Below are 23702 nucleotides of genomic sequence, written 5' to 3'. Positions count from 1 at the left end.
TCTTGTTTTAGACTTGTGATTTAAGCATTTAAAATCTGAGTTATAGTTTTAAAACCTGTTGATAATCCTATTTATAATTTTAGTATCTTTTAAAAAGAAAACTTGTTTTTTTTTTCAAAACTTAAGGGAATTTACTACATACGTCATCGTAATATCTAAGGCATTCAAAAGATATTAGCAAAGTATTAAAACTAAAAAGCATAGGACGCTAACTTTTTTAAAACATTTTTTTTTTTTTTCTTATCAAAATATTATATTTTGTAAGAAGAAATGGCAGTTTATTTTATCATGTAAATATTTTACATGTCTTTTGGTTTCGGTCCTTCTTTATTTTAGTAAATTTAAAATGTTAAAATTGTATTAAGGCGCTCTTTAACTTCACAAAAATATTTTGCAACCTCACAGTTAAAAGTTTAATCTCATATTTCTCGTGAATAAATGGTAGCTCAATTGTAATTATTACTATCACGGTTCAAGCTCATGACGAAGCATGTGACATTTAAAACTTGATTAACTGACAATTATGTCCCAAAATGCATTTTGCGTTCAATTATATGTCATGGTCCAATTATTGGGACTTTCTAATTGTTACATTTTGCGCTATACCTGATTTTCCAGAATCAATTAAAAACATTTTAAAACACGCTTTGGATTTTGTAATACGTCATTTTAATGGTTTTTATCGCACACTTTTAGCTTACTATTGAGTTAAGTTAGACTCGAGTGAGAGGGAAGACGCTCTTAAAGTTAAAGAAACTAAAAATGGTAATTTAGTTAAATTATTTTAATCTTGATTTGAAGTATTTTATTTTTATTTTTATTACTATTATTATTATTATTTATTTATTTATTTTTATTTTTTTTATTTTTTTTTTCCAGTAATAATTCTGGAAAAGTTGTCGTATAATTGTTCTTAACAATTGCTTTTTTCATTTTGTTGGAATTATTTTGCAAAGCTTTTTTAAGTTTGTCCGCAGTTTTAACAACGGAAAATTTTTTAACTATTAAAAGCGCGAAGGACATGTCGATTTAAAAAAGTGATGAAAAACTTAGGGATTCTAAATTCTTTGTTTCGCTGCGGAACATCTAAGAATGCAGCTTTTGAAAGTAGTTCACAAATTAATTCATGTTAAACTTAATATCTTAAAGTTAACAATTAAACGTAAAGGATGCTGAAGGAAAATAAACCAAGTTGACATTTAATATCTTAAGAAATAAATTCCAGAAGAAATAGTTGTGGAAGAACCTTGCGTCAACCAACTATTGCGTCTAACCTAATATTGCATCAAACCAATATTACTATAATCTTTTTTTTTTTTATCCCATTTATTTTTTGGTGTCTTTTCAATTATAATGTTTTGCAACCCTGGGTTTTACTCATTACTTTGATGAAAACAGGTCGTGAACGAAATGTTAACTGGGATAAGTAGAGTAGTAAAGTCTATTTCAGAAAGGTTCTTTAATAGTTTAAGTTTAGAATATATTTGATGATGAGGATTGTAAAAGATTTCCTTTGCATGCAATTTCGTTTGATCTCAGTTTGTCGGCAGACCAAATATGTAGACATTTCTGAGTATGGGGTTACTTTAAATTTGAAAGTAGGCCTTGATCGAGCTAAAGTTGCAACAATTCAGAAACTTTCTGTGAAGTTTGCTTAAGTTTAGAAATAGACTTAACTTGTAATTCCAATGAACACATTTAAAATTTTATAATCTAGCTAGGTATTTTCCGAATTATTGCGCAGGTATTTTGTGCTGGTTTCTATAGTGAATGACCATAACCCTATTCCTGAAAATAGAGTGTTTATTCCAAGAAAAGTAAATGTGTTGTGTTTTAAAACATACCTGTTGTTAACAGTTATTCTTGAATTTGCCGATTTCTCTTATATTACCAATGGTAATATACTCAGTTCGAATCTGTTCATCTCAATCACAGTAGTAAAGCTGAGATAATCTGGTTCAAATAGGTGGTCCAAAGACGAAAAAGTCTTGTGAAAGAATATCTATTTTGCAGCTAGGTTGGAGATGAGTCTTAGCTTTATGAAACTAAGGAAAATTAAGCATTTGGTGGACTTAAAGTTTGTTCTTGGTCTAAATCATTCGATAAAACATTTTCTTTCCTTTAAATCATATGTTAAGTAAATGATCAGTATCCTTATCAATAATTTCATACGGTTCATTTACATCCATTACCAGCCGTTTTATAAAATTCAAATTAATGTCAAATATCTTTGCTGAATGTTATCTACAAAAACAGAGGGGAATGATTGTTTTTAGCGTAAGTATTCAAATTATGGTCGTAGGTTGACACCTCCCAAGTTACGAATACACCTTTTTAAATACTAGTTACCATTCATTTCCAGGTGAACCTCTATAGCTACAGATATTTCTTTAAAAAAAAACTTAACTCTTCAAGAAAAATCCGTGCTTGTTAACTAACACGATTCCAAAAGTTTTATTTGGTGAGAATGGTACATGACTCATGGAAATCTGTTCTCATTCCCTTCAAGCATCCCTGAAAAAGTGAAACTGTGAAAAATGAAAACTGAAAAATGAAAATTGAAGATTTACAATAGAATTAAAATTGAATTTTAAGTCTTAAGATTTTAAGTAAATCTTTTTTTTTTTTTCAAAATATAATAAAAATATTTCTTTTGAAATTTTTAAAACAATCAGAGCGATAATAACATGGGGCATGGTATGTTAAGAGTTTACTTTTTCATCTTCGATAAACTAGCTTACATAACATGCCACGTTTTAATCGTAAAAATAAGCCATAAAACACATAAACATCAAGCATTGTGACAATTAAAACTACAGAATAAAAACGGGGCTTGTTAAAAATATGGCAAACCATTAAATTCATCTAAATAATTTTATCACAACTTGGTACAAACTTTCGATTGACGGGTTAATGGTGTTGGTGCAGTAACTTTGGTTTCTTTTTACCTTATCGAAAAACACCATTTTGTCACTAAAAAGGTTTTTTTTTTAGCTAACTAGTATTGTCATGATAAATTAATAACTATTTTTCATTTTTAGGTCACTGATAGAAGTAAACCTTTTGATTTAGAATTCTTAGAACTAAATATTTTGGGGAACATGTTGCTTTACAAGAAGTTCAATTGGTAAAGAAACACTATACCCTCAAGTCGATGTTAAATAAAAAACGTAATGAAAAAGAGTTGCAGCGTAAAAGGAAATCTGTCTTTGGGCAGATTTAGGTTTCGGAATGATGCCAAAAGATATTATTCATCTTGTCAAATCATATATTTTTATAGTGATCACGTTTATTACATTCTTAATGTTTTTGTTAATAAATGTTTATCTTTTATAAAAAAAGTTTTTTTAAGTTTAGGTAAGTATAGCAAATGATAGCCTATAGTTGCCTAAACTCAGAGATAATTATGGGCCGTTGCAAGTTTTCACAGAAGCATAGGCGATAAATGGAAAACAATTAGAAAATTTTTACGGTTAAAATTGCCTAATTGGTTTTCATTTGTTGCCTTGATTAGACTCTTAAAGGAAAGTAATGATTTCTTGGTAAAGCGCCTTTCAAGAACTCCTGAAGCAACCATAGGTCATTAATTGCCACAAATGAAATCAAGGCTTTAGTTCTACGTTGAATGCAACACAAAATTCGGTAACATTTAAAAGCAATTTATAATTCAAATGAAAATGGCTCTTAACTTATCTAAACCAGGAGGAATTTTTGTACAAAAAACTTTAGAAACTGAAGCAATTCCTGATCTTGAGCTTGGTTAGTTGTTCATTAAATTCAAATTTTGTACCTAATACTTTTCTAACGTATAAAATTGCTCTTACAACTATTCTTTTATTTATAAATTAGTTGTATTTTGGAATTACAACGTGCTGAAATATAAAAGATTTGCACTCTAGATAAAATATGCTTTTTTAAATTTCTCTTTTTAGACCTATCTTTCAATGCATCATAAGATAGTATAGACCAACTGACAATGGCTGGGCACCTGTAGCAATAAAACATTACAAAAACATTATGACAGTATCATATATAGAATGTGGTTTGACACATAACTGTGTTGTTGGATCACCTGAAGTAAAGCGCAGGGAAGAATATAGTAATATTGAACCCAAAAATTTTACGTTTTATTTCAAAAAAAGCCATCTATAGTATTTTCAAAAAAAAGCAGAAATATTTCAGTAAACAAATCAGTTATTATAATCAGGTTCAAATGCAACAAGGAACAGGATGTTGAATTTGGTATATTTTTGTGCTTTATACACTGCCAATGTGTTGTTGGCAGTGTTTAATATTACTATATATTTATATAAATCTAATATAGAATATAATATAAATCTAGTATACAATGCTGCTCAAAAGTTTAGCTCGTAGCTGAATTGAATTTACTTTTTTTCTTTAGAGCTTAAAAAATAGAAGAAAAGGTAAAGTTTTTATATAATTCAAATACAAAATTTACTTTTTAAAATATTTAAAATATGTTGAGAGAAAAAAAAAAGAAAAACAATAAAGAAAAACAATTAAATTTTTTGGAAGAAATTAAATAAAATAAGAAAAAATTATACATAAAATAAGAAAAAAAAAATCGTCATAAGTTTAGCATGCTTGGTTTTGAAGTGGTTTTTAGGCCGAATCTTTAAAAGGAATGTGCCCACCTCTATTTTTTATGCATAACGTTCATCTTCTTCTTACAGAATTGAAGAATGTACAACAATGTTCAACTGTTAAACCGTTAAACGACTCTTTAAAATTTTCTCTCAGATCTTCAGCCGAAGTTACTGGTTCTTTTGTTAGTATTCGGTCCACCACGGTCCAAACATTTTCAATTGGATTCAGATCAGGTGATCTAGCTAGCCACTGAAGTATCTTGATATTGTTTTGCTCAAATCATTCTGTTACAGATTTCACATTATGGCATGGAGCGTTGTCATGATAAAGCATTCACTCTAGCTCGTTACCAAAAAAGGTGTCAATGCATCTTTTTTATGTGTAACCTGGGCCATCATATGTGATGCAGCCCCAAATACCAACTGAGCCACCTCCACCTTGTGGCCTTGGTACAATAAAGCGACTATTATACTTTTCATTGTTGTGCCTACGGACAATCACTTTTTTCTTACAACTTAGGACGATGTAGTTTGGTTCATCACTAAAAACAATTCTTCTTCAATATAATTAATCAATTTTAAAATTGCTTTAGAAAAATTTAATTCGTTTTAGACGGTCTGTTGGTTTTAACAATGACTTTCTGGCAACAACATAGCCCCACAGTTTACGGTTTATTAATCTTCTATCAATTTTTTGAATTGATATTTGATTTTTAAATGTGAGGTTTACTTCTTATGCAATCTGTTTCACTGAGTATCTAGGATTTTTTCTGCCGATTCTATAAATAGAATTATCATCAGTTATACTTGTCATTATTGGTCGTCCAGAACGCTGTTTCTCAGCATTACTACCAGTTTTGTTAAATTTGGCAATAGCTCTAACACATAAAGATGAAACACTTTAAAATTAGAGATATGTCAATATTAGAGTGACCTCCCATATTAAGGCAAAAAATACGCTGTTTGATTTCTTGCTTTTTTTCGCGTGGCAAATTTTCAGACAAAAATTAAACAAAAATGATGAACTAATTTAAAACGAACTTTTAAAATCTAAATATCATAAGGAACTTTTAAAATACTGCATATTAATTTTTTTTAATATTTCATTAAAAAGGAGAGTTTAATTTACAATGATGCAACTTTCTCCGTAATAAAATGATAAAAGCTTTAAGGAGAGTCAGCGTGCTAAACTTATGAGCAGCTTTTGTTTTTCTTATTTTATTCATGATTAATTTCTTATAAAAAATGTAATAGTTTTTTTAATTGCTTTTATTTATTTATTTTTCTCTCTATCTCAAAAAAAACTAAATATTCTAAAAAATAAATTTTGTATTTGAATTAACTAAAAAACTTTTCTATTTTTTCAAGCTCTAGAGAAAAAAAGTAAATTTAATTCAGTTGAGTGCTAAACTTTTGAGCAGCGTTGTATGTTGTGTATGCTTGAGCAGCGTTGTATGTATGTATATATATATATATATATATATATATATATATATATATATATATATATATATATATATATATATATATATATATATATATATATATATGCATGTATATATGTTAGATTTCTTCTAAGCAGTAAATAGTGATAAACATTGTAGAGTGCGCATTATACACGAGACATTTTTGAACTCTGTTAATGTTGTTTGATAATGTTGCATGTTAGGTAATACATGTGCAAAATGTATTTCTTGTTTTCGGGATGACATTCTCAAAAATATATTGAAATGACGTTTCGTTTCATTTTACTAATGAAAAAGCTCACACTAAGCTACAGGAACATTAGGCTGTAAAAATGTTATGACTCTAATATATATATATATATATATATAACTATTATTCTGTATCATAATTTATTGTATAATATCATAATATTAGTAAACAATTTGTCATTATTCTTCTCTTGTCCAGATATTTTGTTTAGCAGAACAAAACCAATAGATGAACATATTTAAGCTTTTGATTCATATGTTTAACATCTTTTACTAGCGGTTTGTTGACCTAATATCATCTCGGCCTCTTTAAAATGCTTGTAACTTAGAAAAAATACTGGAATAAGGAATTTCAATCCAAGCGGCCGTAAACAATCTTACATTGTGAAACTTCTATCTGCCTTTAGTTTTTGTCCGTGTTTCCGTAATTCTAGATATACAATTCCACTTTCAATTTGACTTTTGTAAAGTACAAGAGTTTTTTAAGTATTTGTAACTGAGATGCAGCTTTTTTTTATTTCTACAATCATAATGCACTTAACATTAGGGAATTTCTCTTTTTTTATTATTTTAATTGCAGAATGTTTGTTTTCATTTGATTTAAGGAGATATGTTATTTATGCAAAGGCCTTCCAGTTATAGATATATATTTAACCGTGTTAAATTTGTGTTAATAACTATCCTTTCAGACGCAGAAAGAAAATTTATAAGTTAAGAGTTAATAAGCCTCCACTGGTTTGAGCAGTCTCTTCATCAATTTTCATTTTATCTTTTTTTTTATCGTCAATTTTTTATCTTTCATTATTGTTGTTGTACAAGATAATCTAGTTCCTTTTCCTAGGTTTAAAAAAATTATAAACTGCATTAAATATTTAATGAGAAATTCAGTGTAAGATTTTAGTTTTTTTGTCAGAGTATTTACTTCCTTTGCATTCATTTCATCCTATAGATTCTGAAAACATTTTATTTCTGAATTGAAGACAATACGCGCTATATTATTAAAGTAACTACTCGGGTCATAGCAATTTCGTCATAAAGGTCAGAAGTTGTAATAACTAGTGATTTCCTTACGTTGATATCACCGAAGTTATTCCAGCAATTTAGTTAGAGTGTGGCAGCATTTGTTAAAGAACATCTGGTCACGAGGTTCTTTCTAATGTCCTTCGCAATTAAGTTCAAGGAACAGAAACGTTAGAAAAAAACGTCTAGACTTTTTACGGTTTGTTAAATTGCATCGTACAAATCAACTTCATCCTTCATCAACTTACTCCTTCGGAACTAACGCCGAAAATCTTTTTCTAACCGTTTTCAAAAATTACAACTTTGATTATTAGAAATAATAGGCCGCAACATTGCTCTTCAAATTTCAAGGTTTGAGGTTTTTTTTATTGATGAAAACATGTCTGTTCTGTATTTATGCGTAGTCTAGTACGTGCAAGTTCTTTGCTGAAGTAAAATTTTGCAACAGGAAAAGTTTATAATCAATAGAAAATGGCTTATTCTACGGTATCTCTTTCAATAAGTTTATTTGGGATCTATGCGTAAGTTAAAAATCATTGCAGATGAGGAAGTTGTGACTTTAGTAGCAATATCAATGATTATATCTAAAAAATTCTGTTCGGGCTTTTCATAATCACATGGAAAAGTACGTAAAGATTCTCAAAAATTGTTGAGGTAATTATGCTAACAAATTAAATGTTTGTATTGATGCAGTTGTAAAAGGTAGTGTCACGAGAGAAAATAAAGAGTTCTGATTTCCATACTTTGATTGTTAATAAAAGTTCAGATTATTCTGTAAATAAATAATTATTTTTGTATATAAAATATCAACGATACCAAGCAATGCTACAAAAAGTACTTTGCTGGAATAATCAAATTTCATTTTGTAATGCAAAATGTATATTTGAGACAAAGGAATTTTAACAATCTTAATAAACAGGACATTATGATGTTCACCTCAGGCAAAACATCTGTGATATAAGGTAAGCAAAAAGGTGTTGCTGCTATGCAACATATTCTGTATTTAATAGAACAGTATTATGTTGCACATAACGAAGATTTGGGTATGATGATATCTGAAGAAATGCTGTGCTAATTAAAAATGATAAACTCCTGCTTCTACTTGGCATTCACCAGATCAAACTTGATTTGATAATGCCAAGCTAAACTTGAGACTAGAATTCAGAAAGCAAACCAAAAATAACTATTTTCTACCAACTTTATAATTAAGTATAAGTTTTGCTGGAAAAAACAAATTACTCTATCAATATCTGTTCACCATATCAAAGATGGTGAATAAGTTGTGCTTTATATGCAGTCTTTGGGGAGTATATGAGCATTTTAAAAAAAACATCGTTGGTGTATAAAAATTATATATGTTTTTAACAATCTTAATATGTATTATATATATTTTTGTTACTAAAACCTAGATGTAAACAATACATAGATAAAAATTTAGACTTAATCCCCCCCCCCTCTCTACTAGTTCACCCAACATAAAGGTGCACAATCATAATAAACAAGAATAGGGTTTGTACTCATTTATATTATTTTCATTTAGAGCGAAAGTAATGGCTCTAACCATGATAAAAACAAAGCAAGAAAGCATTTCAGTAAAAAAGAAAGTAAAGAGAATGACATGGAGGAGCTCAAAACTGAGCTAGAAATGGTAAAAATATTAATTTACTACTAGAAATGGTAGAAATATTACTTTAACAAACAATTTTTTAGGCTCTAAAACTTGTTTTTGATTGCTAAATATATCACCAAACAAGAAAATAGATTAAAGAAATTTAAATCAATAAAATATTTTTATGCACTATAAACTAAATTAAAATGAATTAATCTCAGTTTTCAAAACATTATTGATTAAGTTATTTTTCATAGACTGAACATACTATGGATCTCAATGATTTGTTACAAAAACTAGAAACAAGTCTAGATAGAGGATTGAGTTCTGACATTGTTGATAGAAATTTAAAGCGTGATGGGATAAATGGTCTTCAGGCTCCTAAAGGTAGATCTGAGTTGGTTAAGTTTTTAATGCAAATGTCAAACGGTTTTGCATTGCTGCTGTGGGCTGGGGCTATTCTTTGTTGGATTGTCACCATTATTCGGGTTACAAACGAAAAAGAACCAAGCTATGATGAACTTTATCTGGGCATTGCAGTGGCAGTTGTTGTTCTTGTCAGTGCTATGTTCACATACTATCAGGTGAGCAAAAGATAGTTACATTGTTTTAAAGTAAACAAATAAAATCAAAGCAATAAAATAACTTTTACAGTACTTAGCAACAAAGTTTTATCTTAAGGTCTGCATGTGTTTCTAATTTAACTTCTAAATATTCTTTCTTATTTGTTGATAGATCTTTTCATAATTGTTCTGAAATATTGTTTCTTGATATTTAAAAAGTGTGAATGCTATAAGGACATTTTAGCCAATATAACCAAATAATGGCCCTTTGGTATGAAATTCTTCATGTTTTTCTCACATCATATGTATCTATAAGTGGAGCAAATCCTGAAAAATTCAATTTTAAACTATTTACAATCAAATCTTGTCTATATATTCTCTGATCCAGATAATTTCTATTCTGGTATTGAACATGAAGTACTGTACAAATCACTTATGGTGTATTTTTATAAATTATTTACAAAGTTGGTTATTTTTTAATATTTGAATCACAATAATCCTCAATAATAATTTTCTAAAGTGAAAATTCCTATAGTATTTTTCTTTTTTTTTTTTAAAAAAAAAACTGTATTCTGAAAGAAGATACATACAGTTTTTTTTTTTACATTAGAAAAGTTCAGAAATATAAATTTATTAAATGTAAACAGGGTATATCATTCTGAAAATGGTAGAAAATGTAAAATGGCTGATGTAACAAAGATTCATTGCCCCAGACACTTATGACTAACATTTTTTTAAATTTTAAAACTAATTGCACATCATTCTTGATATATTTAATTTTATGAAAACAGTAGTGTTTTATTTGAGGTAAAACCATTAAAATATTAGAGGATGATAAAAGGTCAGAATTATCACTTTGGTAAAATATTTGGGCTTTTTATGCGCTCTAAAAGTTTTGAGTATCCAGAAAATTGTAGTGAAATAAATAAAATTTAAAAGTAAAACTAAATTAAATTTCTTAACAATTTTAAAGCTTCCACAATTGTTATCAAAAAATTGATTCAAGATGATGGTGTTACAAGACGATGGTGACTCCACTTTACGCATAATATTATTTAGATACAGACACTGGACATTTACATCAACATTCTTATTCAAAACAAAAAGCCATTCTTTTTCTTAACAGTATGCACATGAATGAGCAAGGAATTATTTCATCAAGCTTATTTAGTCATAGATGACATATCAAATTAATTTATGTGAATCTCCAGAAATACAAGTATCATTACCATTGTATATGAATTGTTGAGTTTTATTAAAAACAAAGTTAGCATTCAAAACAAAAGGCCATTCTTTTTCTTTACAGTATGCACATGAATGAGCAAGGAATTATTTCATCAAGCTTATTTAGTCATAGATGACATATCAAATTAATTTATGTGAATCTCCAGAAATACAAGTATCATCACCATTGTATATGAATTGTTGAGTTTTATTAAAAACAAAGTTAGCATTTTTATCAACAGATTCAAAGTCAACAAAGAAGATTGCAATGCTAAAAATTTCTTTAATCTATCATTTAAAATTAATTGATATTTAATGTTAAAAAATAAATACTTGCTAGTTAAATTTGCAGATAATTTAGCTCTTTAAAAATGGTTGACCTTGTTAAGGAGTGTTCATTAAAATATTGATTCCATTAAAATTTGCTCATTTGTTAGACTATAGTTACAACAAATACACATAATTTTAATAAACTATTTTAATTATTTAAAAAGTTTTGTGAGTTCACCTTTCAAAAATTCGAAAATTCATTTAAAACTTTTAACTTTTTAACATGTTATGGACAAAGCATAGTTAAATGAACTAGATAAAAATTGAATTTGTAAACTTTTTCAATTAAATTTTTCTTTAAAATATAATCTTAAAAACTGTTTAAAACTTTGGATTTTAAATTATATCAAACAAATTAACATTGACCATTCGTATAACTTAAGTTTAGTTTTTTGTCTTGAAATATTCAAGGTATGCTGGCTGTAGCCATCTACAAAATGACGTGTTTTTTACTGAGTTTCTACTTGTTTTGCATTTCAGACACCATAATCATTTTCTTTTCTTTTTTTTTTTTTTCATTTAGGAAGCAAAAAGTTCAAAGATCATGGAGAGCTTTAAAAAACTGATTCCTCAGGAAGCTACTGTGTTGCGTAATGGTGTGAAAACAACTATAAGTTCTGAACATTGTGTGTTAGGAGACATTGTTTTTATAAAAACTGGTGACAGAATTCCTGCTGATATTCGTATTGTTGAGTCTAAAGGAATAAAGGCAAGTATAAAATTTTTGTACAACTGATGAAAGATATCCTGTTTATATTTGTTTTTTTCCCAGTATAAAACAGTTAAACTAAATGTTTTTTTTTAAAGACATTTTTATTGATCCTTAAATCAATATTTTTGATCATTTTAATGAATAAAGAAATCAGATGGTTCATTAAATTTACCTATTGAAAAATTTTGTTGAAAAGTTTTTTATATCAATAAAACATTCTCAACTATGTTGCTATAAGTAAAAGAAGTTCTCTTAATGAAAGTTCTCGCACAATCCAGTTTAAAAGAAGTTCTCTTAATGAAAGTTCTCGCACAATCCAGTTTAAAAGAAGTTCTCTTAATGAAAGTTCTCGCACAATCCAGTTTAAAAGAAGTTCTCTTAATGAAAGTTCTCGCACAATCCAGTTTAAAAGAAGTTCTCTTAATGAAAGTTCTCGCACAATCTAGTTTAAAAGAAGTTCTCTTAATGAAAGTTCTCGCACAATCCAGTTTAAAAGAAGTTCTCTTAATGAAAGTTCTCGCACAATCCAGTTTAAAAGAAGTTCTCTTAATGAAAGTTCTCGTACAATCCAGTTTAAAAGAAGTTCTCTTAATGAAAATTCTCGCACAATCCAGTTTATGAAATCTCTTGATAAATCTTTAACTTAAAGAATAATTGAAAGTTGTAAATTTTCTGAATAAAAATTCTTTCTTTAAAATAAAGTCTTCAATTGCTACTCTATGTCTTTTTTCTTCTTGAAGAGATTTTTGATTATTAAGAGATTTTAATGTTGGATCAAAGCTTGTCAGTCTTATTTAAATCCTAAATCATTTATTTTTTTAATTGTATTTTTGTAGGTCGACAATTCTTCATTGACTGGTGAATCAGAGCCCCAATCTCGATGTGTCGAATGCACTTCTGACAACCCTATTGAGACAAAAAATCTTGGTTTTTTTTCTACTAATGTTGTTGAAGGAAATGGAATTGGAGTTGTTGTTAAAACTGGGAGCAATACTATTATGGGTCGAATTGCTAATCTTGCATCAGGACTAGAAAATGCAAGAACACCACTTGCCATTGAACTTGAACATTTCATCCACATCATTACTGGTTTAGCAGTTTTCTTCGGTGTACTCTTTTTTATCATTTCCTTAGGAATGGGCTATAATTGGTTAACGTCCATTATTTATCTTATTGCAGTTATTGTATCAAATGTTCCAGAAGGTCTTCTTTGTACTGTCACTGTAAGAACATTATGTTTATTCTTAGTGTGTACAAAAATTATCTATCGTCATTTTGCTTTTACTCTTTTTTTTTATTTGTTTTTAGGTTTGTCTCACCCTAACAGCAAAAAAAATGGCTAAGAAAAATTGTCTAGTAAAGCACTTACAAGCCGTTGAAACACTTGGAAGTACTTCTGTAATCTGCTCTGATAAAACTGGAACTCTGACACAAAATCGCATGACTGTTTCTCATGTTTGGTTTGATCATCACATTGTTGAGATAAATACTTCAGAAAATCATTTTGGTTTTTATCAGCAACAAAACTCAACAACATGGCATGCACTTTCAAGAATTGGTGCATTATGTAGTAAAGCTGACTTTAAAAGCAATCAAGATGATATTCCTATAATGAGGTTACCATAGTTTTAAATGTCTGATAAAAAGTTTTAAGGCTGTTTTAGTAAGTTTTAAAGCATCAGAAAAAGAAAATGATTTATTTTTGGTGCAATTTAAGTTTTTACGATATCAACAATCAATGTTTTTGTATGTAAAAGATAGTTTAACTAATTTCAGATATTTTAGATTATCTCAATTCAGTCTTATTAATTTATGAATTTAAATTGAATAAAAAAGATATGTAACTTTTTATAATTTATCTAATTTATGTAAGTATTTTATATATTGTTTAATTTCATGTCAGTATTTTAAAAATTGTTTAATTTATGTTAACATTTTATAATTTTTTATGTCAATATTTTTTAATATATTTTTTATTGCTCTAACTCTCTATTTAATTTAATCATAAAATTCACCTTTTGGTTGAACTTTTATTCGTAGAAGAGAGTGTGCTGGAGATGCATCAGAAATTGCTATTCTAAAGTTTATTGAAAACACTGTTGGAAATGTAATTAACACACGGGTTAAAAACAAAAAAATTGCAGAAATTCCTTTTAACTCAGCTACTAAATACCAGGTCTCCATTCATGAGCAAGAGGATCAAAGTGATCCACGTTATATTCTTGTTATGAAAGGTGCACCCGAAAGAATCTTGGAAAGATGCTCTACAACTCTGATTGATGGAAAAGAACAACCAATTGATGAAGACTTTATTGATATGTTTAACAAGGCTTATGCTTCTCTAGGTTTGTTGAAGTTTTCTCTCTTTTGTCTACCTTTGAGCTAATATAGTATCATATCTTCAGTAATATCTCCGCTTAAACATCTGTAATTAATAAGCAAGACTTTTTCATCTGTGGAGATTGATTTAGTTAAGTTTGATAATTTTTTAAAAACTTTATTGAATGAGAGAGTTTAAAAGTGTGTGGACTAAAGTGAAACAAATTTGATTTGAACTTAAAATCTATGAAATTTACTAAAATTTTTTCTTCTTCTTTCTTTTTTTTTTAAAAAAAAAACTGTTATTACTTTTATAGGTGGCTTTGGTGAGCGGGTTTTAGGATTTGCTCACTTCTTTCTGCCTACTGACCAGTATCCTAAAGGGTATGAGTTCAACACTGAAGAGCCAAACTTTCAGCTGGAAAACTTATGTTTTATTGGTTTGATGAGCATGCTTGATCCCCCCAGAGCTGCTGTACCAGATGCTGTCAGTAAATGCAGGAATGCTGGTGGGTAAAGTAATTGAAACCTTAGATCCTTGTGCCCTAATTATTGATAACCTTTTGTCTTATATGAAATTACCTTTTGCTTAGAATACTTAAAAGAAAATTTAAATCTCAGCTGAATTGTATATAAATATGCTTCATTTCAGGTATCAAGATTATCATGGTAACAGGTGATCATCCCATCACAGCTAAAGCTATAGCTAAAAGTGTTGGAATTATTTCTGAGGGAAATGACACTGTTGAAGACATAGCTGAGAGATTAAATATTTCAGTTGAACAAGTCAATAAAGATGATGTAACAGCTTGCATAGTCAATGGTGGTAGGTTCTTAAAGATTTTAAATCTTGTTGTAAATAAATAGTATCCCAATAATATTAAATCTATATTAGTTGTTACCTCACTCTCAGCAAGCTGTTACCTCACTCTCAGCTGTTGGAATTATGTGATGTTCACAATATTTAACTTATTTTTCATTTTTCTGATGACTGTGTTTTGTTTTTTTATGTGATGTAAAATATTAATTTTACAGTTCTGCATAAATATTGTTATAATTACTATAGTGTTATTCTTATATGGTTACTTACTAAAACCACATAAATTGGTTGTACTATTTAGATTATTTTGAGTTATGACTTGAGATGCTAAATAATCAAAATCCTTAACAAAGAGACAATAAAGTCAAAATCTTTATGCTTTGTCGATTAACATCAAACTTTTTAAACTTGTTCACACTTTTATAAAAATATACCCTTTATTCAAAATCAGATATGACATCTTTATTCAAAATTTGATAGTAGTTACATATCTTAAGTTTTTAATAACTATGCAAGCAAGCTGCTTTAAGCTAGCTTGCAAAGAATGATTCACAAAAAATGGAATCCCTAAGCAATCTGACTTATGTGTTATGAGTGTAAGTAAAGGAGTGCTTCTAATATTAAGCACTAGATAATTGGTATCATTTAAGACAATACTGATAGGGATGGTCTCATGGTGTTGCATTGCTTATACACTAATGTCAATAATGATATTGAATGGTCGCATAGTCTCATTTGATATTGATAAGAAAAAAAGAAAAAATGTGCATTTGTGAGTTTATTATGAACAATATATAAGTAAGCTTTTTTGGAGGTTTAGCTTTTTAACCATCTAGAAGACTTAGGCTGTCTTTCATTTGTTTTTTTCTTTATTGTATATTTGTTGATATTTGAGGAGTTTCTTTTATTAATGTGGGTCCTGAAAAGTCTGCTTCTGGTTTTTTTGGCCATTTTTAAACATGATTCTCAAGAGTGGAATATTTCTACATTAAAAAAACAAGTCTGTCTGCCTTGTCACTGTTGAAACTGTATCTACAATCAGTGATGACAAGGCCGAAAGCTAAGGGTCTGCGTATTGTTTAATTTCCATATCATTATCATACCGATATGATATCGAAAAAAAAACAGTGTCATTGGAATGATTACAAAGTAATATTGTTATAAAAATTTTAACCAGTATTGTAGTTAGTTTAATTCTTGGTATATACTGGAACTCTTGTCTTTCCGATGATTTTTCCGGTATCATATCAGAATGATAACGATATGGAAATAAAATGATACGCAGACCCTTATCGGAAGCAGAAAATGTCTTTTCAGATGATTCAGAGATTAGTGGAATTGCCAACCAGGATCTTGCAACAATTGAAAGGATAGACAGTTCAGTTGTATGGTGCTTCCACCATGCCAAAATGTCAGCATTACCTCTTGCTTGGGCCTTTTTATTTTTTGGCAGTTGGCCTTTCCTTTTTAATAGGTGGATTTTTGAGTGCCTGAAGCGAGTTATTGTCTTCCTTGTCCTTTTTGTTTGCTAAGATAACTCTAAATTCATCTTCTTCTCTAAATTCATCTTCCAAATTGCCAGCATCGGAGTCCTCACCAGCATTATTACTATTAGAGCTTGAGGCAGATGATGACAAATTCTTAAAGTATTCTTTGGATTTGGGTGGTTGTCAATTTGTGACATTAATTTGGATCTGTGTCAATAAAAGAACTAATAACTAAATTTAGAACTGGAACAATAGTTTCAAAGAATAGGAATTGTTCATCTGTAGCTGCGGTGTTCTTCCAACCATCACCTTCTGTATTTCATAAGTAGATGAGTGGGACTTTCAGTCAAAGAATGGGGTGCAACATGTTGTGATGACTTTCCCATCTCATGGTTACTGTGGAGAGTATTTTGAAATAATTCACATGTAACATGCAAAAAGATTTTTCAACTAAGCACTAAAGGCTGTTGAATTTTGAAACCTGGTGGTGAGTGAGCTGGCTTTATCAAAAGCTTCTTTCAGTTCCTCTCAATTTTCTTTTACAGCGCAGTGTTGAGTTTTTGATTTGAGTAATGACTTCATGTGACAGAGCCATCTTATTTAGTCCTTAAAGACACCCTTGTCTAGAGCACATGCCATATTTGATACTTGATCAATAAGACACAATTTGTTAGGTAATATTCTATTCATAAATCTTTTAAAGTTTTTAGAATCTGAAAAACTGAATAGCAAGTACTCAGTAGCAATCAAAGTAATGATCTCATGATCAACTACTTTTTAATGCTGATCTTGAAGTGGTTACTTTTTTGTGATAACCTTTAAACCACACACTTCTTCTGGAAGTGAGTGGTTTAAAGTTTATCTCCCTTGTGGATCCAGAGAGACCTGCCTCAATTAAGTCTAGTTCTTCCTCTGCTTGTGATCTCTGTTCATCATCTTTTTTATTTTAAAGTTTAAAGATGAATAACTTCCTATGTTGTGTTAGGATGTGCTTTTGCAAACCAGTAGTATTTGATTGCTTTGTGGCAAACCTATTTCCACAAGTTTTACACTGAGCAGATTCTCCTTAAATTATAAAATGTAAATTAGTAAAAAATAAAAACAAGTACAAGCTGTTATATAAGAGACAATTTATTATTGTTTTTTCATGTATACATGTGAATGTATATATATATGGCATACATTTTTTTTTAAGTTTACATAAATTTATATTTCTATCAGCTCAATTAAAAGACATGGAGCAGCATGAGCTTGATGAAGTTTTGAAAAAGCATACTGAGATTGTGTTTGCTCGCACTTCACCTCAACAAAAGCTTATGATTGTAGAAGGATGTCAACGTCTTGGCTCAATTGTAGCTGTTACTGGGGATGGTGTTAATGACTCTCCTGCTTTGAAAAAAGCAGACATTGGTATATTTTATACTTTGATTTGTTATTTTAAATGTTGACATATCATACTGTCTTATACACCTGAAATATACCACCATGTTTTAATCTTACTTAGCCAATCTAAATTATTGCAGTGAGAAAGAAAGAAAAAAACACAACAGTTGTTTTTTGAATCATTATTATTCTATTTACCATTCTTATCATTTTTGTTACAGATTTAAGTCCATTTTAGAGGAATTATGAATCAAGAATTTTTATAATTTTTTAAAAAGGTATTGCAATGGGTATTGCAGGATCAGATGTATCAAAACAAGCAGCTGATATGATCCTATTAGATGATAACTTTGCCTCCATTGTCACTGGTGTTGAGGAGGGACGTCTAATATTCGATAATTTAAAAAAAGCAATTGTCTACAGTTTAACTAGTAATATTCCTGAATTAGTTCCGTTTCTTCTGTTTATTATACTAAACATCCCCTTGCCACTTGGAACCATCCCAATGTTATGCATTGATGTTGGTACAGACATTGTTCCTGCCATTTCATTGGCTTATGAAGAACCTGAAAATGATATCATGGAACGCAAGCCTAGAGATCCTGTTCGTGATAAACTTGTCAACTCACGCCTTCTTTCTGCATGTTATCCTATGAGAGGTGTTATTGAGGTTATTTCTTCTTCTTATTCAAAGAAATGTTATGTTTTATGTTAAAAATTCAATAAAACAACTTATTTTTATGACTATTAGTTAATAACTTTTTACATGATTAAACAAGTTTAAATTTGAAATTTTATTTAACATTATTTTTCAGACATTTGGTTTTTTAAAAAATGCATTAAAAAACTAAGAAAAAATATCATTTGAAATTGTTAATAATGATATCATCACTTAAACTCTAACAGAAGAGCAAATGAGATAATATATTTTTAAGATTAAGTTTACAATTATTTTAGTATGCAATTGTAGTTAAGTTACCAGGTGCAGCTACCTTGTGCAATCCAAAATGCACAAATATATAATACACAAACTCACATAGTTTGAAATATGCTTTTTTTTAGTTCTCTGTCTTTAAAAGAGAATTGCTATTTGAATCAGTTCTGTGTATAGAGCTCCTCAAACCCCCTGTTCATTCAGAGCTCCTCAAACCTCCTGTCCAATTAGAAAGAAGCGAGCTATCTTAAATATTTTACGCTGAATAAGTGATCAAATTTACTATAAAATTTAATAAAGTAATCAAGTTTTGTTGAATTAGTTTGGTGCATTATAGTGTGAGGTCTGAAGTAAATTAGGCCAGGGAGGGAGGCAACTAGGATGGTGTGACAATGGTTTGATTATTGAAATCAATGCCACACAAAATTTTTTTTGCTATTTATTATCTTACTTCTGTTTTGATAAAGAAATCTGATTTGTTAAATGTGTAGCAATACTCAAGTGTTAAAAAGTAGTAATTTTAGTATACACAGCAACTAAAAAAAATCTGAACATTGACCTTGTTATTTTGAATATTTTGATATTTTCATAGATATCTGCAGTGCATATGCAAATAAATTATAAAGTTTTTTTTGGAACTTTTACCGTGCGTCAAAAAAAAATCACTTATTTTCTTATCACTGAGGTGTGGATTTTGTGTTCACATGCTGTTTAACTTTTCGTATTTACTTTTTTTTTTGCTGATTTTAGCTGGTGAGCTCTTTTGCATTTATTGCAGTGCAATCTGACTCCAGTGTTTTAAAACTCTTGTATTACATTTTTTTTTTTAGACTGTTGGTGCTTTCTTGACTTATTTTATTGTTATGGGTCAAAATGGATTTTGGCCCATGTACTTAATGGGACTTAGAGAACAATGGGACGATCAAACTGTGAATAATCTGGAGGACTCTTACGGTAGTGAATGGACTTATCACCAACGAAAAGAGTTGGAATATACAGTTCAGACAGCCTTCTTCAGTTGCATCGTTGTTACACAATGGGGTGATCTTATTGTCAGTAAAACTAGACGGTTATCGATATTTCAACACGGAATGAAGTTTGTTGTTAAGATTAACATTTTTTGAGCAAACAATAAAAGAAGTACGCGAGTAGTAACTAATTTTAAATCTTGCATTTGTGTTTAGGAACTGGCTATTAAACTTTGGGTTGTTTTTTGAAACAGCTCTAACTTGTTTGCTTCAGTATACCCCTGGTTTATACAGTGGCTTGGCTTTGCGTCCGATTAGATTTGTTCATTGGCTGCCAGGTCTTCCGTATGCCGCTTTGATTATTGTACTAGATGAGCTAAGGAAATTGATAATACGTCGCAACCCAGGAGGTATGTTTTTAAAATATGAAATAAATCTGTTCAGTCTGTTTCTTTCATCTGTTTAAATTTGCATCATTTAAGCAATTACATTAATCTATAGAATGTAGTAACTAAATGATAACGAGAACATACTATTAGATCATATCATAAAGATGTCAAAAGCAACTTACTTTTACTTTCATATATGAAATGCTTTTTCATTTATTTTCAGGTTGGCTAGACAAGGAAACATTCTATTAGAGGTTTTGGCTCTTAGTGTTCTTGCGTTGTTTTATTGCGTCACTTTTTAAATATTTTTTTATTTTTATCTTGTATATTTTTTTTTTCTTGCATTGAAAATGTCTTAAAATTGTATTAGAGAATTTTAAAAATTAGAAAGTTTTGTATTAATAAAAAAAAAGGTTTATTAATTTTATTGCATAATCCAATAAAATTCATTTCTTACTAGTTGTCTTCTATCCGTTCGCTCTCTTAGAGAGCCTGATAGTACATTTGCTCCCATATAAAGCGTTCAGACTTTCGAAGTCATCGACTGTTAAAATTTTTATAGATTAATTAGTAACCTAGCACTAGTAGTTTCTTTTACATTAAATTTAAACTTGTTCCATGGGGTCATCCTCTCCGAAAATAACTAAGCCATGCATTCATATGTAGATGCTTTTCCTATTTACACCAGTTGCACTAAACTCACAAGTTAAAAATATCCTTTCTCAGAAATACAACCGTAGATTTAAATTAGCAATTTTTTTTCAATTAGCAATTTTAATATTTTAAAAAATAACGCGATTGATGATATAGAAATTGAGATCATTTGCTTGACTACTTTAGTAACATGTATAACTTGAGATATAATAAATAATACAAAATGTCAACTAGTTTTGTAGCTATCTACTAAGCATGGGAATTTCGGCCTTCGAAATCGACGAAATTAAACGAAATTCGTGTTTCAATTTCGGATCGAAATTGAGAACGAAATTTCGATTTTTTGGATTGTTTAATTTCGCGAAAAAATTTCGTATAATTTCGGGTCATTGAAAGTAACGAAATTGACACGAAATTAAACATAAGTTTTAATTTCGAAATTCGTGAATTTGTAATGTTTAAAAATTTCGTCTTTCGAAATTCAATATAAATTTCGATACGAAATTGAAACACGAATTTCGTTTAATTTCGTCGATTTCGAAGGCCGAAATTCCCATGCTTACTATCTACAGCACAATCGTTTCATGTCCAGGGAACAACTCCATCTATTATATTGCTGCAGACTTCCAGTTTATGAATATTATAGAATTTTGTATCCGGATTTGCTCAATCAGACACTATATCTTATTTTAATTCCAATGTATTCTTATATATATATACATATATATATATACACACACACACACATTTAGTAAACTCCCATTTATTCAAACCTCCTAAGGGAGGTTTGAATAAATAAGAATTTACTTCGAACAACCGAAATTTTGAATAACTGGGTTTGTTAGTTTGTTATAAAAAATTCACAGGGAAGAAAAATTGCTTCGAATAAGCGGGAAATTCAAATAAGTTCCAGTTCGAATAACCGGAAGTTTACTCTGTGTGTGTGTGTGTGTGTGTGTGTGTGTGTGTCTGTGTGTCTGTGTGTGTCTGTGTGTGTGTGTGTGTCTGTGTGTGTGTGTGTGTGTGTGTGTGTGTGTGTGTGTGTGTGTGTGTGTGTGTATGCGTGATTAGGGTAAAGTAGTCTAATACCGCCATTTCATTTTTTAAAGTTAAATTAAAGAATATTTAGTGGCGCAATACAGGAAACATTTTCAGAACTTCTGTAGATTTTCATTTTGAAAAAATGAAAATCTACAGAGAAACCTTGTAACCTTGCTGTGACATTGTACTAAATGAACAAAAGCAGATTTGAGATAAAATCTTGAAGTTCGCTCCTAATCATTGGTATTCCAAATACAGGCGCGGATCCAGCAATTTGTAACTGTATGGCCAAATTTTATTTTCACGGTTGAATTTTATTTTCACGGTTGAATTTTATTTTCACGGTCAATAAAAGATCTATATTTTAATATTTTTCACAGCATTTATTGATTGAATAAAACGTCGGTAACGTATAATAAGAACCGTTGTGGCCATACCAGGAATCTCTACAGCCAAAATCCGTAAATAACGGCAGAAAAATTTAAATTTTTAAGATATTCTTTAAGTGAAAAAACCCAAAACTAACGTGACTATCGTTAAATTTAATGTATGTAGCCATTGCCACAATGGCCACCCCTTAGATCCGCGCCTGTAAATACCATTCACTTAATACATTTGCCGATTATTATAAACTTTCAAACAGCTTTAAACACGGAAATATAAAACTTTTTGCAATATCAGTAATACATTTTGACTATTTTAATAAAGTAAGTTAGCCACAAATAAGACAAAAGTGATCAGAATAAATTCACATCAGAGAGTCTTTGTTATTTTGCTTAACCTTGATTACAAACAAAACGTGTGTGAAAAAAAAAACTCTGATGGGCCAACAAACTTGATCAACATGGTACTCGCCCTCCTTTAAACGGTCATCATAGATGCTACCCAAGTAAAGTGAGTCTTCTCCAACTTCCAGAAAAGGAACCAAAATTTGGGACGACGTTCTACAGGATCTTCTCTGGATGGAGTAGGCGTGCATGTCCACAAGACAAATAGCTGGAGGACAGTAAATTACAATCTCTTTTCAGTATGTGTGAAAAGAGATTATGAGTGTTTATACTTTGAAGAGTTCCTAAACACTCTTCATTGACTCAAGAAGAAGAGGCGTGTTTCTGGATTTTCGAACGCCAGCTCTACAAAAATCTTCAAAACAAGTGTAAAAGTTTATAAGATAAATTTATTGGTGGCTTTTATAGTTAAGAAGTTTTTCTTTTATTCACAAAGATAAAAAGATTTACCACACAAAGTTGTGTCCAGTTCCTAAAAAAAGCTTTAACTTTCACCTAAACTTTACTAGAAGTTATTTCTTGATAAAAACTGCAGCGCTTTTACGTTCTGTTACTTTTAGCTTCAGATTTAAAAAAATAGATTTTTGTGAAAAATGTTTATATTAGGTTTTTCTTGAGAGAGAGAGAAAAAAAAAAAACTGTTTGAATCTGAGGACCGCGAAGTTAAACATAATAAAAATTTTTCGCTAGTTTTTTTTCTTGCAGAGAAACTTTTGCAATCGATGAAAATAGGACACCTGTAACTAATCCTGTATGTAAGCCGGAAAAATCAAACTGAGCTCAATTGCAAGAGAAGGATGCACAAATTTGTAGTGAACTACATCAACTAGGAATAAATTTGGATAATAAGTTTGACATTTCCTTTAAAAATATACCGAAAGTTAAAACTTTAAATACGTTCTTTAATCGAAATTTAGATAATCTTATTATCATTTGGTATTTGCATTCTTTGATTTAGATAATCTTATCATTCGGTATTTGCATTCTTTGATTTAGATAATCTTATCATTCGGTATTTGCATTCTTTGATTTAGATAATCTTATTATCATTTGGTATTTGCATTCTTTGATTTAGATAATCTTATTATCATTTGGTATTTGCATTCTTTGATTTAGATAATCTTATTATCATTTGGTAT

At 29.5% G+C, this 23702-nt stretch overlaps 1 protein-coding gene across 7 annotated transcripts; it reads left to right on the top strand.

Annotated features, from left to right (window-relative positions):
• The first annotated feature begins 625 nt into the window (after nucleotides 1–625).
• LOC145180796 (sodium/potassium-transporting ATPase subunit alpha-like) lies at nucleotides 626–20464 on the top strand. Of its 7 annotated transcripts, XM_090082209.1 has the most exons (16): nucleotides 626–765; nucleotides 3073–3759; nucleotides 3933–4099; nucleotides 8883–8990; nucleotides 9209–9535; nucleotides 11592–11777; nucleotides 12617–13003; nucleotides 13089–13396; nucleotides 13821–14125; nucleotides 14417–14608; nucleotides 14752–14925; nucleotides 17628–17816; nucleotides 18068–18459; nucleotides 19554–19819; nucleotides 19908–20101; nucleotides 20304–20464. In XM_090082209.1, exons 4-16 carry the CDS (start codon nucleotides 8961–8963, stop codon nucleotides 20330–20332), a joined length of 2979 nt encoding a protein of 992 aa, XP_089938335.1. In that variant the 5' UTR covers nucleotides 626–765; nucleotides 3073–3759; nucleotides 3933–4099; nucleotides 8883–8960; the 3' UTR covers nucleotides 20333–20464. The 7 variants fall into 7 exon arrangements, 4 of the variants coding, with proteins under 4 accessions (XP_089938335.1, XP_089938334.1, XP_089938336.1 ...); XR_016450811.1 differs by having other exon boundaries at nucleotides 3073–4099; nucleotides 18068–18448; XR_016450810.1 differs by lacking the exons at nucleotides 3073–3759; nucleotides 3933–4099 and having other exon boundaries at nucleotides 629–765; nucleotides 18068–18448.
• Nucleotides 20465–23702: the final 3238 nt, after the last annotated feature.

This window comes from Hydra viridissima, unplaced genomic scaffold (assembly GCF_058129835.1).
Source record: "Hydra viridissima isolate aposymbiotic clone 2 unplaced genomic scaffold, HvirCarnegie_v1 scaffold_3, whole genome shotgun sequence".
NCBI lineage: Eukaryota > Metazoa > Cnidaria > Hydrozoa > Anthoathecata > Hydridae > Hydra > Hydra viridissima.
Note: the sequence above shows the minus strand (reverse complement) of the source record. Positions and strands in the feature narration are given on the sequence as shown.